Source organism: Caretta caretta, chromosome 8 (assembly GCF_965140235.1).
Source record: "Caretta caretta isolate rCarCar2 chromosome 8, rCarCar1.hap1, whole genome shotgun sequence".
NCBI classification, from domain to species: domain Eukaryota; kingdom Metazoa; phylum Chordata; order Testudines; family Cheloniidae; genus Caretta; species Caretta caretta.
The window spans coordinates 64,685,815-64,703,181 of NC_134213.1; the positions used below are offsets into that span (position 1 = coordinate 64,685,815).

At 42.3% G+C, this 17,367-nt stretch overlaps 1 protein-coding gene across 8 annotated transcripts in view; it reads left to right on the forward strand.

Annotated features, from left to right (window-relative positions):
* Positions 1–17,367, forward strand: part of CRB1 (crumbs cell polarity complex component 1) — a 163,124-nt gene that overhangs the window by 122,808 nt on the left and 22,949 nt on the right. For 6 of the 8 annotated variants that reach the window (XM_048861064.2, XM_048861063.2, XM_075131550.1 and 3 more), the window contains one exon: positions 864–990. In XM_048861064.2, the coding sequence (XP_048717021.1) occupies positions 864–990 (127 nt within the window). The remainder of the gene's footprint in view (positions 1–863; positions 991–17,367) is intronic. The other 2 variants (XM_075131549.1, XM_075131552.1) reach the window with 1 other exon arrangement.

Here is a 17,367-nt window from a genome sequence, read left to right on the forward strand (position 1 = left end):
AATACAAGATATTACCTCATCCACCTCATCTCATTAATAAATTATTTGTCATGAGAAGTGGGATAGCCCCTATTTTATAATAAATATTATTTGAAACCATTAAATAATGTTTAACTAAACCTTTAAAATCTGGTACAATGCTACACTTGACATACTCTATTTCCTGGTATTATGGTCCTCAACTAGGCCAGCAGAAGAATGCTATTAGGAGTCTAATGGAATTTCTAGTAGGCAATAGGTATTTGGATGCTCACATAGGACTTAGACATATGAATAGATGATCACAATGGTCCCTGCTAACTGCGGGATCTATGAATCGATGAAAATGTGCATTTTTGTGACTTAGGGCCCAATTCTTCAAGATGCAAAGTGCCTTAAACTCTCATGGACATCAGTAAGAGTGGAGGGAGCACAGTTCTCTACAGAAGGTAGCCAAGACCAGCCTCTAAGCATATGTCTACGCAGGGATAAAAGACCCGTGGCACATCTGCGGCTGGCCTGGGTCAGCTGACTTGGACACATAGGGCCCGGGCTGCAGAGTTAAAAATTGCTGTGTAGACCCTCAGGCTTGCCTAGAAACCAAGCTCTGGGACCCTCTACCCTCACAGGGTTTTTCATCCCTGTGTAAACAGCCTAAGTCACAAAAGCCCATTTTACATGCCTAAGTGCCAATGTGAGCATCAAAATGCAACAGATATGGGATTTCCCATTTTTGTACCTATATGTGAAAACAACACAAGGCATCAAAGATGTAAGTGTAGCTGATAATGTCTGTTATTTTCAAGACAGTGAGAAACCCTTGTCCGTTTAATGTTATCTAGTTGCTACCACAGTTGCTTAGCGCTTTTGGTCTTTTACTGTAGGTGTGAAACAGACATTGATGAGTGCAACTCTGATCCATGCATGAATGGAGGCCTCTGCCAGAACCTACTTAACAAATACCAGTGCATCTGTGATGTAAACTATGCTGGCGACAACTGTGAGGTAGATGTAAGCGACCTCTCCTTTTTTGTCTCTTTATTATTGTGGCAGAATCTCTTTCAGCTTCTCTCCTACCTTATTCTGCGAATGGATGATGATCCAGCAGTTGAGTGGGGTGAACAGGAAGATTATTAGCAGTCTGTACACTCTTCGTATTTTAAAGCCATTGAAACACAATGGAAGATGCCTTGTATGAACAGGAAACTAGTTTAGCACTCAGAAAAGCAATAAGAACCACATTTTTAAAATCATTTACCAATGTTTTGAACATATTAAAATATTTTATTGTAAATAATTAATTCTCCAACTATGGCTTTAAATGCAGAAGCTAAGTTTCTAAGTAGCATCATATTTCTTTGTATTATTTTGTGTAAAAAATGAGAGATAGAACTTTCAAAAGTAAACATTCAGATCTTGGTTCTCACCTATTTAGGAATCATTTTCACTCTACTTTGGTTCCTTTGCTTAATTTTGGAACAGATGCTAGTAGATAGTGAATATCACTCTGAAAATACTGCTTTAACCCATTTCTACTGGGGTATTGCATGGTCTCTAGGTTTCTTACAGTGTAATACATAAGACTACTCCATGACGAGATATTCTAAGAGCTCAGGGTGAAATCCAAGCTCCACTGAAGTCAGTAGCAAAGATCCCATCAACTTCAATGAGACCAGGATTTCACCCTTAAAATGTAAATATATCACATCCCACATTATTCACAGCTGTTGATTTAGAAGTTTGGTTCAATGTCTGTGGAATCAGATATGTCATAACACTGAACAATGTGAAACTATTTTGGATAAACCACTGGCAATATACCAAGCCGTGTCCCAAGCCCTGTCCTGTTGGAATCAATGGAAGAATTGTCTTTGATTTCACTGGGAGTAGGATTAGGACTACTATCTGTACATTTCATTTGAATAAAAAGTTCACTTGATTAAAACAAAATGCAACTATTCTATGAATTCACATGGAATGGTTTTCAAACATGCACTATGGTATGAATTTATTCATTTTAACCAAAGCTCCAATGAGGATATCATATTTCAAATCCACAGGCAGAATTTGTTAGTTGCAATATTGCTACCACTTTAAGTAGATCTATTTTATCTGTGAACTGAGAATGTCAGTACTGTAATACATAATTCCAGGCAGAGGAATATGCTTATTTTTCACCTCAGGAATCAATCACCTTGCTCACTGATGGGTTGTGCATGGTTATCCTTAATGAATGAGGATTAAGTACATGATATTGCTCACCATTGTAGATCAGGCCTGATTCAGCAGAGTACTTAGACACGTACTTGGCTTTGAGCACACGAATAAGTTGAAGTCAATGGGATTTAATCACTTGCTTAAATTTAGTCACCTCCTTTAGTGCCTGGCTGAATCTGGGACAATATTGTTCATCTCGTACTTTGTTCTTTCTGGGCAGAGTTTTACAGGACAAGTACATTAATGAATTGTGCAGTTGTTCATTTGAGTATTATTACTCATGTTATATTAGTACAGTGTTCAGACCTACAAACACACATTTTACTAGTCCTCTTGACTTCAGTATTCACAAGAATAAGTGTTTACAGGTCTGTGTTTCATTATTATTAAGTGATGTGGCAGAGTTATGGGATGAAGGCAGTTATGGGAAAGAGATCTTTATTAAGTATGCTGAGGCTCTACAGTTTGAGAGAGACAGCAGCTTGGCTTCTGCTTCAATCCCTAAGCCCCTTGGGGGTACATCTACATAGGGATAAAAGACCCTTGGCACTGCTGCAGCTGGCCCTTGTGAGCTGAATTGGGCTCACAAGGCTTGGGCTCAGGGGCTAAAAATTGCTGTGTAGATGTTCGGGCTTGGGCTAATGCCTGAGCTGTGGGACTCTTCACCCTCACAGAGTCCCAGAGCTCAGGCTCTAGCCTGAGCCCAAGAGTCTACACAGCGATTTGTCAGCCCCAGAGCCTGAGGCCTGAGAGCCCAAGTCAGCTGATCTTGGCCAGCCAGGGTTTTTTATCCCTGTGTAGGCATGGCCTAAGTGTCACATGCATCACATCCCAAAACTGACACCTGACTCTCTTTCTCAGATTCTGTTCATTATTGTATGTGTGTGCAAAATGCTGTTATTTGTCTCTGTTACATGTAGCATGTTAATGTCTCAAGGAGCTGCCCTGGTCTGAAAACTTAGGTGTAATACATTGCTGTATAATAACTGTATTACACCAAAATAATCTCTATCATCTTTCTTTTACTAGAGAAATGCCTGAGGTAATTTTGCTGTTGATCTCCTGTAAAAATGTTTTATTCCTCTCTTGTGATTTATACATAACCACACTTCTGTGAATAGAATATAACAAAATATGTTTCATATTGCGGATGAAATTATTGTAGCAATATAAAAACATAAACACTACGTGTTTTATTATATATACTATTGGATTATTTTAGATCAGACTAGAATTATTTGGATAATATGCCTCTTAGCCAGTTTAGACTATGGAGGCAAGCAAATATTCAAGTAATGGTATTACACTTATACAACATAGGCCCCAATTTGGCAAAATACTTTGGCACATACCTAACTTTAAGCACATGCTTAAATTAGAGCTGATTAAAAAAATTATATGGAAAGTTTTCCCACTGAAAAATCTGGTTTAACTGAAACTAACACTTTTCACAACAAAATGACAAATAGGACCACCATTTTGATTTGCCTACAGGAAATGTCAAAATGAAAATTTTCATTTGAATCAACACTTCGATGTTTTGGTTTCAAAATTCCAAAAGTAAACAAAACTAGTTCATTTCATTTTGACTTAAAATGTAAATTTCTTTTGGCATCTTGAAACTGAAAAAGAAAAACAAAGCATTTTATGTTGAAATGTCAGTTCAAAATGGCAATTTTTATTTTATTTTGATTTAAACTGTTGTTTTGGTTTTATTGAAACCAAAACATGAAAACAAAATGACATTTCAAGTCAAAATGAACATTATCATACTGTTTCAAGATGTTAATCTGAAACAAAAACATTTAATTTGAAACTTCCAGCAGGAAATCTGAAATTTTTCAACTGAAAAATTTCTAACCAAGATTTTTTGTTCAAAATTTTGCACAGGAAAAATTTTGGTTTTCCAAGCAGCTCTCGCTTAAATCCCATTGAAATTAATGGGAGTTAAGCACCTGATTAAGTGCTTTGTTGCATAGCAAAGTCTGCTGAACATCATGCCACAAAGCTGTCTCAGACAATTGATTTCAGTTTGCTCTTAGTGAAAAGGAAAGCTGGGGAAAGAGATACATCTTATATTAGTGTTCCTAGCATACTGTATTTATAATGCACCAAACAAGAAATGAAAACCAAAGAATATATGCATGTATACAGATTTCAAACACACTATTTCCTCAATTCTAGAAATGTTCAAACGCATAGATATATACATTATACCATATATATTATATATGTATTACATGTTACATAAAAAGTTACACATTTCAAATATATTAAATAGCAGTGCAGCAATCCCCGGTTCTCTCCCCCAGTTTACATATCACTAATGCCACTATATCCACTGGGATTGTAAATGACTTCTTTCCTTCCTCTAATGCCTTGTCATCATGAAACATTTCCTGATTCAGAACTGCTGCTCCTTCCTCTTTGTACTTCTGTATTCTCAACTACGTTGTGTGTGTACATAGCTTTCCCATCGTTATACACAAAATAAACCTTCTGCCTTTGTCTCTTTATGTATACTTTTCATTTTTCTGCTGAGAACTGCTTTCATTTGCTTTAAGTGTACCATGACTTCTGAATGTTTACACTTCACTCATGTGTTACACAAATATATAAACCGTAGCTCTTCTGCACTGTAATGATACCCTTTTAACATATGCGGCCACTTAAACATCTCTTCAGACTGATGCCATTTAGTCAGAGGAGCATTATTCTGCACCCCAGGACAAGCATCCTTTATTTCTTATTCCAGAATATATTGGATGCCTGCTATTTTGATATCACCAAATGTCATCAGCAAAAGCATTCACTTGGCACTTCCCTATTTAAACCTGAACCTTGCTCTTCCCCAAGTTTCTGATGCTGGAAGTTTGCTATGTTTTAGTGTAACAGCTATAAACAAAGTATGCCGTGGGTTTTAAAGGAGTAGCACACAATGAGGGAACAATAACTGACATAGTGTATGCCAGATAACACAAACTAGTCCAAATAATTACTAGGGTCTTTACAGCAACATCAAGATGTGTAAATAATTGAATATGTCCAAATTCCTTACTTACTTACTCTATTTTTCAGTTATTGTTCTATTAAAATACATGGGATTCCAGTAAAATTATTTTAAGGTAACAGAGAGAAGAGATGAATGGCAGAAAGTGTCCATAGATACTGTGCATTTGATTCAGATAGCTTAAAGTGATCCACAAAGGATTTTTAAAGAACTGAGCTTTGTTCTTTTATGTTTCTTTCTTAAAAGCTTTTTGAAGAAAGAAAAGCAAAAAAACCAAAAGATGATTTTTTTGGTCTTCTTTTCTTTTTACTTTAGAAATTCAGGCTTCATCTACTCTGGAAGACTGTGTGGTGACTGGAAAACTATTGAAATTATGAAATCCCAAGAGACCAAAATCTGAGTACTTCAGGAAGGCAGGGATTTTTAGTCAAGCCATTAAAAAAAAATTAATTACTTTGTTAACCCCCATTTACTTTCAACATCCTAATAAGGATGGGGTTAGGATGTCTTTGTTAAAGTGTAAACATACCATCCCCTTCCATTAAAATATGATAACCTATAGAATACATCTCTGGGGCTACCCCATACACAGGTTTCCAGTGAAACCAGGGGAGAGCAGACTTCATAGTTCAAGGTTTAAAAATTACAATTTAAAAATTTTTATAAATATCATATAAAATAAGCTTAACAAAGTAATTTTTTTTTTTAAAAAAAGGACACTCCACTGCAGGTCACCTGTAAAGGGGCACAGCTAAGAAAGCAAACAGAACATATGGCTGCATGTGTCAGGAGTAAAAGCACCACAATGTACTTAATTACACATGATTTCAGAGGCTTTTTGAGGATTTAAGAGGCTCCCTCCGCCTTGCAGAAAAAGACTTATAGACATGTAGACTTTAAGGCTGGAAGGGACCATCATGATCATCTAGTCTGACCTCCTGCACATCGCAGGTCATAGAACCTCACCCAACCTTCTTCTGCAATAGGCCCATAACTGGCTGAGTTACTGAAGTCCTCAATCTTGATTTAGAAACTTCAAGTTACAGAGAACCCACAATTTACTCTAGTTCAAACCAGCAATTGACCTGTGCCTCACGTTGAAGAGAAAGGCGAAAACTGCTCAGGGTCTCTGCCAATCTGAGGTGGGGGAAAATTGCTTCCTGGCCCTTTACATGGCTATCAGAGTCTAAGTCCTCCACAGATCTTAGTTCTTGCTATTTGATTACAAGTCTCATGATATTTCATGTTTTGTTTGAAGCCCAGCTCCTGGAGACAATTGCTTATGTGACAATCTCAGCTTTCATTTTTTTAAAAAGAGCAAGTTCAGAAAGGGGTGTGAAAATGTGATCCAAGTACCTCTAAAGGCTTAGAAACCGGAGGAGAAATAAAAATAATTTAAATTAAAAAGATAATTTTTAAAGAACCCTCATGATTTTTTAACATTAAAGGTTGGCGACATCTGATCTCTTTTCTCCACTTTGTGCTCTTAAGGTATGATTTCCCTCACCTGATACAAGTAACTAACGCTCACAGAAGACAGTGGGTAATGGGATACAAATAGGCCCTAGGATTCAAAGGGAAAGTAAGATTTCTGTCAAGTAGGGAGAAGGAACCATTACTGGTGGTAATGGGGATGGGAGGAGGACTCCGTATTTGCAGTGAAAAATTATTTAAGATTCCTACATCAAGAACATGTTACAAAACCATCAACATGATGGAATCAGTATAGCCCCGACATAGTGCTAGTTGCATTGGCAGCATGGTATTCAATAAAATATTATCTGAAATACACCTCCAGGAACTTAGCATAAGGTGGGGTTTGGCTGGTCATTTCCATTTATATTGCCGTAGTGCCCAAAGGCCCCATTAAGGCTGAGAGCACATTGTGCTATGTAATCATAGAAATGTAGGACTAGAAAGAACCTCGAGAGCTCATCTATTCGAGCCCCCAGCACTAAGACAGGACCAACCTGACAGGTGTTTGTTCAACCTGATCTTAAAAAACCTCGAAAGACTGGGATTCCACAACCTCTTTTAGAAGACTATTCCAGAGCTTAACTATCCTGATAGAACATTTTTCCTAATATCTAACTTAAATCTCCCTTGTTGCAGATTAAGCCTATTACTACTTCTACCGAATACATCCACACAAAGGAAAATATGGCCCCTGCCCTAATTAGCTTGCAGTTTTGTTTGTACTTTGGAAAGTTTTCTTGAACAACAACATGGATTGCACCTTTGGCACAGTATTCACGCACAAAAGGTACCCTGATTGTACATGTACAAGTAATGCAGAAGTGGTGGCTGGATTCAGGACACAGAGTTTAAGTTCTGCGTTATGATGGCTAGAGTTCCCCTCCTCCCTCACACACACCATTGCTACTTTCATAACCTCTTCCAGCTGGTACCACTTCACCCTCCTGAGCAAATGGACAAATGCCACATGCTGCATGGTTACACGTCACATTAAATTTCATTAAAATACACTAATAAGCATGTATGATACGTTCAATATTGAGTCCAGATTCAACAAAAACTCTGGCTTCCATAGGGTGGAAGCTTGGGACTGTGATGGAATCTGCCCCTCAGTGATTAGTTAACATATTCATTAACTGCAAGTGTTAGTAATATGAATGTATCTAATGATACTTATTTACAATAATTAATGCGTGATGTCTCATGAATAATGTAATCACCAGCTATTTGCATTTTCATACTTATGCAGTTATTCATGAGTAATTATCATATTGACTAAAAAGCATGGACATCAGGAAAGTAACAACTATATCATCTTCTCAATGTTCACTTTTCTCCCCGCTCACCTGTCAACCCTCCCTCCCAGCCCACCTTTCTGTCTGGTTCCTGTATAGCATGTTGTTAATGCAGAAGGAGATACAATGTATTTTCCTTTTTTAAGAGTTTTAATGCAATGCTTTGATACATATGGGCCCAGTCAGTCACACATGGTTTCAGACTGAGCCAGCACCTCATCTGGTGGCCCCAGTAAGATTCTGCAGCTTGTCAGCTACCACTGAAAAAGAAAAGCTTCTAACTCTTAGGGTGGCAAAGAAAACTTCCCAAACCTTAAAAGATGTCTTTGCATCTCCAGATAGCCTGATAATTCTCAGAGGGATTTGGCCCTAAGGATTTTGTTCTCTGGGAGTTTGCTTTGGTCCAACGATTTGAACACACAAACCTAAATAGACTAGACTGGGAATGGAAACAGAAGCCAAGAATTTATGTGAGTTCTATTCCTGGCTCTTACACTGGCTCCTGCTGTGCACACGCAGAAGTTGCGTAACTGCTCTATCTGTTCCCTCATCTGTAAAATGAAAACACCAGCGATGCCAGCACTTGCAATTTAATCTTCAGAACCTTAGTGTTGCTAAAGCCCCAACTCCAACACAAGAATCTCCACTTTCACAAGTTTCTAGCCCTCCTGGGTATGAAGAAAAACTTGAAAAACATGACCCCCTAAAGGTTGAAAAACCAGAAAGCAAATAAAAAGCGCTCCAAATTGATTATATTTTTAAATGTCATGATTTTAAAGCCAATCTCATGATGGTCAAATGGCCTAACTCATGATTTTTGAATGCATGGGGCTGGCAATACTGGGATAATAATATTCACCTGCCTATTTCAGAGGATATTGTAGATAAATTCATGCTTGTTCAGCGCACTGAAAGTTAAAAGCACAAGGGGCTTGATTTTCAGATGTGTGAAGCAACCACAATTTCACTTGAAGTCGACAGGAGCTCAGGAACACGGAAAAGCTGGTCCTAAGTGTTTTTGATTTCAGAAGGTTGCTGGTGAGTCTTCCATTTTTGGACTGCAGCCCTGGATTTCACACAGGAAATGATGTTGCTGAAGAACCTGCAGTTAAAAGTATCAAGTTGGGGGCCTGCCTACTGGTACTATTTGTAGTATTGGAAATAGGCAGATGTAGGCCCACCCCCAACTAAAGGCCCAGCCCCTCAGTTAATGGGGAGGAACCACTTAGCCCAAGCTACAATTGAATACTTGAGACAACAAAGGAGCAGGAGTAAAGTCAAAGGTTGAAAATCAGGGATCCAGAGGGGTAAACCAAGCAGAGAACCCACAGCAGCACCCACTGCTCCTCAAAGACATCTAGGGAATCAATGGACATTGAACATAAAAATGGCCATACTGGTTCAGGCCAATAGTCCGTCTAGCCCAGTATCCTGTCTTCCGACAGTGGCCAATGCCAGATGCTTCAAGCGGAAATGAACAGAACAGGACAATCATCAAGTGATCCATTCCCTGTCATCCAGTCCCAGCCTCTGGCAGTCAGAGGCTTAGGGACACCAAGAGCATGGGGTTGCATCCCTGACCATCTTGGCTAATAGTAATTGATGGGCCTGTCCTCATGAATTTATCTAGTTCTTTTTTAATCCAGTTTTGGCCTTTACAGCATCCCCTGGCAACAAGTTCCACAGGTTGACTGTGTATTGTATGAAGGAGTACTTCCTTTTGTTTGTTTTAAACCTGCTGCCTATTAATTTCACTGGGTAACCCCTGGTTCTTGTATGATCTGAGGAGATAAATAACACTTCCTTATTCAGTTTCTCCACACCATTATATCATATCCCACCCTTAGTTATCTATTTGCCAGGCTGAACAGTTCATCTGTTTACTCTCTCCTCATATGGAAGCTGTTCCATTCTCTGCACCTTTTCCATTTCTAATATATCTTTTTTAGATGGGGTGACCAGAACTGCACACAGTACTCAAGGTGTGGGCGTACTATGAATTTATATAGAGGCATTATGATATTTACTCTCTTATGATCTATTCCTTTTCTAATGGTTCCTAACTTTCTGTTAGCTTTTTTGAATGCTGCAGCACACTGAGCATATGTTTTCAGAGAACTATCCATGATGACTCCAAGATTTCTGTCTTGTAACAGCTCATTTAGATGTCATCATTTTGTAGGTATAGTTGGGATTATGTTTTCCAATATGCATTATTTGCATTTATCATCATTGAATTTAATCTGCCATTTTGTTGCCCAGTCCCCCAGTTTTGTGAGATACTTTTTTAACTCTTTGCAGTCTGCTTTGAACTTAACTAAATTGAGTAATTTCATATCAGAGGAATTCTGCCTGGAGGATTGATTGGGCAAGGGACTGAAAACAAGCCCCACAGAGCATTCCCTCCACCTTGTTCAGGCTCCTCCTCCTGGAACAATGGATGGCCACCTTGGCCAGCCCCAGGAGGAGAAGGTTCCACAACTTTGGGGGGGGGGCCTACGGATGGGGTGTTCATAGGCCAGGCTGTGTGCAGAAAAGGGCAGCCCTCACCTTCTAGAGCACATGCCAGGGGATACATGGGGTGGACAGCCCCCTGTGCTGGCTGAGCGCCACAGGGTCCCCCCAGTCCTTCCAAGTCTGCTGGTACCAGCCAGGACCAACATCTGGTGCATCAAGGGGGACTCCACCACCTGCAAACGGAGATGAGGAGTATGTAGTATGGGTCGTATGAGGAGGTCCTCCTGCTTGGTGGTTGCTATGGATCTGGGCACTGAAACCAGCTTCCAGATCCTGAGGATGTCCTGGAAAAAGATCAGCAGCTCAGACAGGTCTTGTGGGAGACTTGTCAGGTGAAGATAAAAGAGATGCCAGCTGTATCAGAGTCCTTGGAGGTGGTGGAGGAAGGCATACATGAGCACATTCCATGCCAGATTACCTAAACGGTAAATAAGTCTCTGAAGGGCCTGAAGTGGACCTGACTGTGAATATGAACCAGGCCATAGTCAGAGCCCAGTTGAGCTTGATCAGGCACTCTGCAGAGGCATAAAAAACCCCAATCCCCCCAAAGTGGAGCCCAAAGCCAAATGCCTGCAGAGTAGCCAATAAGATACCTATTATTCACCCTGTCAAATGCCTTCTCCTGGTCCAGGGACAGGAGGGCAAGTGACAGCCCATCCCTACATGCTAGAGCAGGCCCGTGGGCCAGATCTGGCCTAACATTTCTGTCCAGCCTGCCATGACTAACATTTGTGTCCGGCCTCCTCTGCCCCCTCACGATCTCCAAGTCTGGGCTGCTAAAAGTCCCACAGCACAGTGGGGTGCTCAGGCAGGCTGCCTGCCTGCTGTGGCCCCACACCACTTCTGGAAGCAGCCAGCTGTTACTGGAACATCTCTGCGCGCCCCTGGCGGGGGGGAAGCGGCTCCGCATGCTACCCCTAGCACTGTCCTCACAGCTCCCATTGGCCGGTTTCTGGCCAATGGGAGCTGCGGGGGCAGTGCTTGCAGGCAGCACACAGAGACCTGCTGCCCCCCTCCCCCTAAGGGGTGCGCAGAGACATGCCAGCAGCTTCCAGGAGCGGCATGGGGCCACGGCATGCAGGCAGCTTGCCTGAGCCCTGCTGTGCCACTAGCCGGGAGCCGCCTATGGTAAGCACCTCCCAACCAGAGCCTGTACCTCACACCCCCTCCCGCATGCCAACCCCCTTCTCCAGGTCAGAATCCCCTCCCACACCCAAACTCCCTCCCCGACCCTGCATCCCCTCCTACATCCCAATCTCCTGCCCCAGCCCAGAGCCCCCTCCTGCACCAAACTCCCTCCCTGAGCCCACACCCCTCACCTTCTCCTCCATCCCGACATTCTGCACCAGCCCGGAGCTCCCTCCTGCACCCAAACTCCCTCCCAAACCCCGCACTCCCTCCATTAATATAGGAGAAATGTGCGGCCCGTGATGACTTACCAAAATTCATGGAGCAACCCCCCTGCAAAAATTATTGCCCACCCCAGTGCTGAAATAAGTTCCAGACCAAATAGAGATTATCAAAGATGGTCCAGCCCAGGACAATGTAGGCCTGGTCAGGGTAGATCATGTCCGCCAGCACAGGCCCCAGCCACAGCAAGATGGCTTTCACTGTTATCTTGTAGTCTGTGCTGAGGAGCAAAACTGCGTGCCAGTTCTTGAGTTTGCAGAGGTCCCCCTTTTTAGGTAGCACAGCATGCCAGCACAACAGGGAGAGTACCTCATTCCCCAAGGACTTGGCCCAAATGGTGGAAAAGTGTGACCCGAGTACATCCCAAAATGCACAATAAAACTCCACAGTCAGCCGATCGATGCCCGGAGAATTGTTGGTGGACATCAGATGAAGGGCTTCCAAGACTTCGGCCAGAGCGAGAGTTGCTCTAACTGGTCCTGATCACCCACACTGATGGAAGGAAGTTCATCCCACACCACCCTGCAGGCATTGGTGTCCCCCGGATCTGGGGAGAGGAGGGTGGCAGCTGCATCCCCACCAGATCCATGAGGGGATGCTGTCCTCTGCCAAGAGGCAGGGCTCAGCCCTGTTTTCTTCAGGACATAGAAGTAGGAACTGTAATCCATCTCCTGAAGGAGCTGAATGTGAGATTGAACAAAGGTATATGCTATACCTTAATGCGCAAAAACATTGGTCATTGAGGGCCTGGAGCTCATCCCACTTCTCCTGACACTCACCGCAGAAATATGGATTCCCAATATTAGCAATCATGTGCCTCTTCAGCTCCAAAACCTCCCCCTCCAGCTGCTCTGTCACCACGCACATACTCCAGCTGGCCCCTGGGGTGTAGTTGCGGCAGAAGAGCCAGGCACTTACCTTCCCCTTGTTCCACTACCTCTGCACTGAGGGAAAGGTCATCTCTGCCTCCTCCAGGCTAGCCAGAACTTCTGGAAGGACAACTCAAAGCCCACATCCTCTAGCAGGCTGTTATTGAAAAGCCAGTAGGCTGGTCCTGGCCTCTTGGGTATCACAGCCACAGATGGAAATCTGAGAATGGGGCTGGCCTCATGATGGAGGAGTGGGCCTGCAAGATGCATACTGGTGAGGAAGGGAGAGCAGTCTTAGCAGCACAGTAAGAAATGTTGCATCTGTGGCTTTTATCTTCTGTCCTGCTATGGCATTCTGGAGGGAAAGACTAACATTTAAAGGTGAAATCTTTTAAAAATAGAATTGTTTTCTTAGAATTCTTTCCTGTACTGTCAGGCCTTGTGGGAGCAGGATCCCTGCTTTGACAGAAAGTTAACACTATGGGATCTGGGATGCTAAAAATGTTATCATTTGAATGTCCAAAACTGTCATTGTGGTCAGTGGAATTTTGGATAGCCAAGGAATATAGAACTGGCCCTTTCATGTTTAACAAGTGGTTATGGCTTACAAAAGTAACTATGTAAAATTGGATTCATCTTTCTGTGAGCATTTAAGCCTAGACTGTGATATCCCTTCCTCACACTGTGTAGTATCTTATTCTATGTTGTGACAGGGTCGGGCCAGATGGCTATAGGAGAATAATAGAAGGCAGATATATTAGCCCCCGGCTAAGTAGGTCCCTTTTCCCTGGTAAGGTAACAGAGAAGGTTCCAGAACAATCAGGAACCTTCTGGAGACAATTAAGACAGCCTGATTAGAACATCTGCAGCCAATCAAGAAGCTGCTAGAATCAATTAAGGCAGGCTAATCAGGGCACCTGGGTTTTAAAAAGGAGCTCGCTTCAGTTTTTGGTGTGCGTGTGAGGAGCTGGGAGCAAGAGGCACTAGGAGCTGAGAGTGAGACTGCGGACTGTTGGAGGACTGAGGAGTACAAGCATTATCAGACACCAGGAGGAAGGTCCTATGGTGAGGATAAAGGAGGGGGAGGAGGCCATGGGGAAGTAGCCCAGGGAGTTGTAGCTGTCGCACTGCTGTTCCAGGAGGCACTCTAGACAGCTGCATTCCACAGGGCCCTGGGCTGGAACCCGGAGTAGAGGGCGGGCCTGGGTTCCCCTAAATCCTCCCATCTCCTGGTCAGACACAGGAGTCGTCGACCTGGACTGTGGGTTCAGAAAAACGGCCAAGCTGAGGGCTGCCGTGAAGCTCCAAGGCGAGCAAATCCGCCAATAAGCGCAAGACCCACTGCGGTAGAGCAGCAACTTTGTCACAATGTTAAGTCCTACTGATATCAGAATAAGGTACTATCAAACATGTGTAAAGTTATTACAATCTGGCTGTTAGTGAAATAACGAACAATGACTCTGACTGAAATAAGTGTTTACTACTTTTGTTAGCCCTGAAGAGACGTCACCACTTTTGGGGGCAGGGGGAAGAGGAGGAGGGGCTTGATTTTGCACCATCAACATAATTGCTAACTCATTATCACTGCAGAATCTTTATTGTTGCTGATGCATGTGACAGAAAGAACCCAGCTTTGTTCCTGTTCTAGACTGAGCGTGGAGTAAGAAAAAACACATCTTAAGATTTGTAAACTGAGTGGTTCTGCTCTGGAAGTCATTGGAAATATCACAATGCCATTTTTATAGTCACTCTTCAAAGCAGAACAGCCCTTTAATGTCCTTTGTTATTTTTTATTAGTTGCATAGTATTCTCTTGATTTAACCACAGTTGTAAAAAGGATATTGCAAGAAATGTAATATTTAATATGTGCTGTATCTTAATGTGCATAAACATTACGTTGTAAAGACAGTAAAGTTAGCTAATGTGTCATAGCAGTAAAAGACAGGAAAGCTCTCCAAAAGGCCAGCATTACTGCATGCATCAGTGAGAAGCAGTTGAATATTTAATGTGTATGGTAAATATGAGCAGAAAAGGGAGTCAAGATGACATATGATAGCATAACACACTGTAATATAGGAATCAGTTCAAGTACAGCATTCACATAACAGAGTTAGTATTCAGACTAACACATTTTGTCTGTACAACATCCCTTACATTGTAGTGGCATTGTTTTCCCTTTCCTCACCTTCAAATGTTTTCGTTAGAGACTCACGTTTACATCACACGGGCATTTATTTTAATAATTTCTCACCTTATAACACATTCATGTAATGCAGCCTTGCATTGTTTATATGTTAAATTTTATATCCTTTTCTCTTATAGTTCATCAGGGTTTAATGTTGTTTTCTCTTTTATCTATTGTTATTACCATTTGCAGACTGAGCCCCTTTGGTGGGGGTTGCTTTAGAAAGACAATTAATTTATATATATAAATATCACGTATTATTTTTACAATACTCACTCTAATAATTTGTCCATAAAAGCACCAACATTATTTTGCCTTTTCTTTCATCATACGGTCATGGATTCAAATATAATTTTCCCAAATCTCTTATGACTTACACTGACTTTCTAAATCTGCACCGTTATTGTATTTTCTTACAGTCTCCGTATACTGCTATTACCTGAGCACCACATCATCACCATCATAAGCTTGCATTAACATTGCTTTTTAAAATCAGTTAAATGAATGGGGGATTTTTGTTGCTCTAAATAGCTTCTGATATCTATGTTCCATAGTATCTATGATCAATTTTCAAAAATGTTCATTTGTACAATTATGGAAATTAAAAAAAAAACACAGTGCTCCCTCTACAGCAGCATTAATCATCTGCATTTTTCACTTTTAAAAATTCAGATTTTTTTTATTTGCTGGAGAATTGGGCAAAACGCTGTCTGAAACTAGATCCTAAATCTGTACCAATCCCATCAATCACAAATGGCTTAATTCAAAAGCAAACAAACAAAAACCAGCAACTTCACCTTCAAGCTGAAAGCTTGTAGTCCAAGTTTTCACCAGAATGTTAATGAAAAGAACAAGAAAATAGGATATGGGGTAAGGAGAATGCATTTATAATGGAAAACTTAATTCACTTGCAGCCAGGTCATGATGGCTGCAGTCTCATCAGGTGGGATGTCTGTCTCATTTATTGAAAATTAAGGATCTGATCCTGCAATGAGCTCTGTATGGATGGACCCCCAGTGAAGCTAATGGGACTGACTGTGGCACAAGGGTCTGCATGGAGCTCACTGCAGGACTATGGCCAAAGGTAATTCTGTCTTTAAGCTACCCTGTTTACTGCCATTTTTTAAAAGGCAAATGGTTTTGCACTCTCTCTCTCTCTCAAATTAAGTCATTGTTAGATGATCCTTTAATAAATGGCAGTTTAAGGTCAGAGGCCAGCTTTTGTAGCTATTGGATCTTGAGCACTTTTGAAAATCTGGCCCCTTCACTTGAGTGCCTAAATGGAAGCTGAGCTCTTGAAACCCAGCCACTTATTTTGGTTCTGAAATGGGAGTGGAGAGTTGGCACCAGTGGTGCTGGGTGAGAGACACTCCCACCCAACACCAGAAGAGGTGTCTGCACCAAGGCAAATGGTGGTATCGAGCTGAACTATGGTGTCTGCCACCAAAGCAGTGACTGTCCCAAGGGGTGCACCTGTATTGAGAAGTCCTTCGGTGCTGGGCCCAGCATCAGCCTCAACTCCACTGTCTGCAGCCTGTGAGGTGCTTCCCGCCCCCGGCCCCCCAGATGGCTCTGACACATGGCCTGAAGGTGCCAAGGGCACAGTGGAGGATGAGGAGGAAGAAGCTATGGACTGGAGGACTCCTGCACCAATGGAGAGTCCAGGACTTGAAGACAAAGCCAATCTGATGCCGCTTGATATGTGGCTGGCATGGAGACAGTTGGCACTGGTGCCAATGCTGTCAGCACTGGACTCAGTGGATACCTCATGGCCAGAACCAGAGGTGACAGTACAGGCTCTCAGTGAGCTCAGCATGGTACCGGGGAGCAGTTAGATGGACCAGCTCCCTCCTGCATGCTGGGAGATGCATGGTGCCAGTCAGCACTACTCTTGGAAGAGGACATAGAGTCTGCTTGAGCCCTGGAATGGTCCAGGTTGGATTTGTGGGACCTCTTCCTCGGTGTACCCTAGGAAGGTGAATGTCTTCTTCTCCAACGGGGGAATGCAAACATGGAGGTGCCTCACTAGCTGGATCCACAGTCAACCGTTGATCAGATGCGGCCCTTGGGGCCAACGTAGGCCTCATGGCCTGCTCCAAATGGTGCTGGTTCAACCCTAAGTCCCTTGCCACCTGAGTCCTCTTTGTAAATGACTTACAGATAGAGCACCCCTCCTTGATGTGTTCCTCGCTGAGGCACAACAAGCACCTCGTGTGGGGAATCACTATCGGGGATAGCCCCCCTATGTGACAGACAATGCCTGAACCCTGATGAGGGCATCACATAGGGCAGCCAATTACACTAACTAAATCTAACTAACACTAAACTAAACCTAAGACACTATTACAACTATATACAAGAAAAAAATCTCGGTAACTGAGACAGAAAGTGTGAGGTGAAAGAATGCCA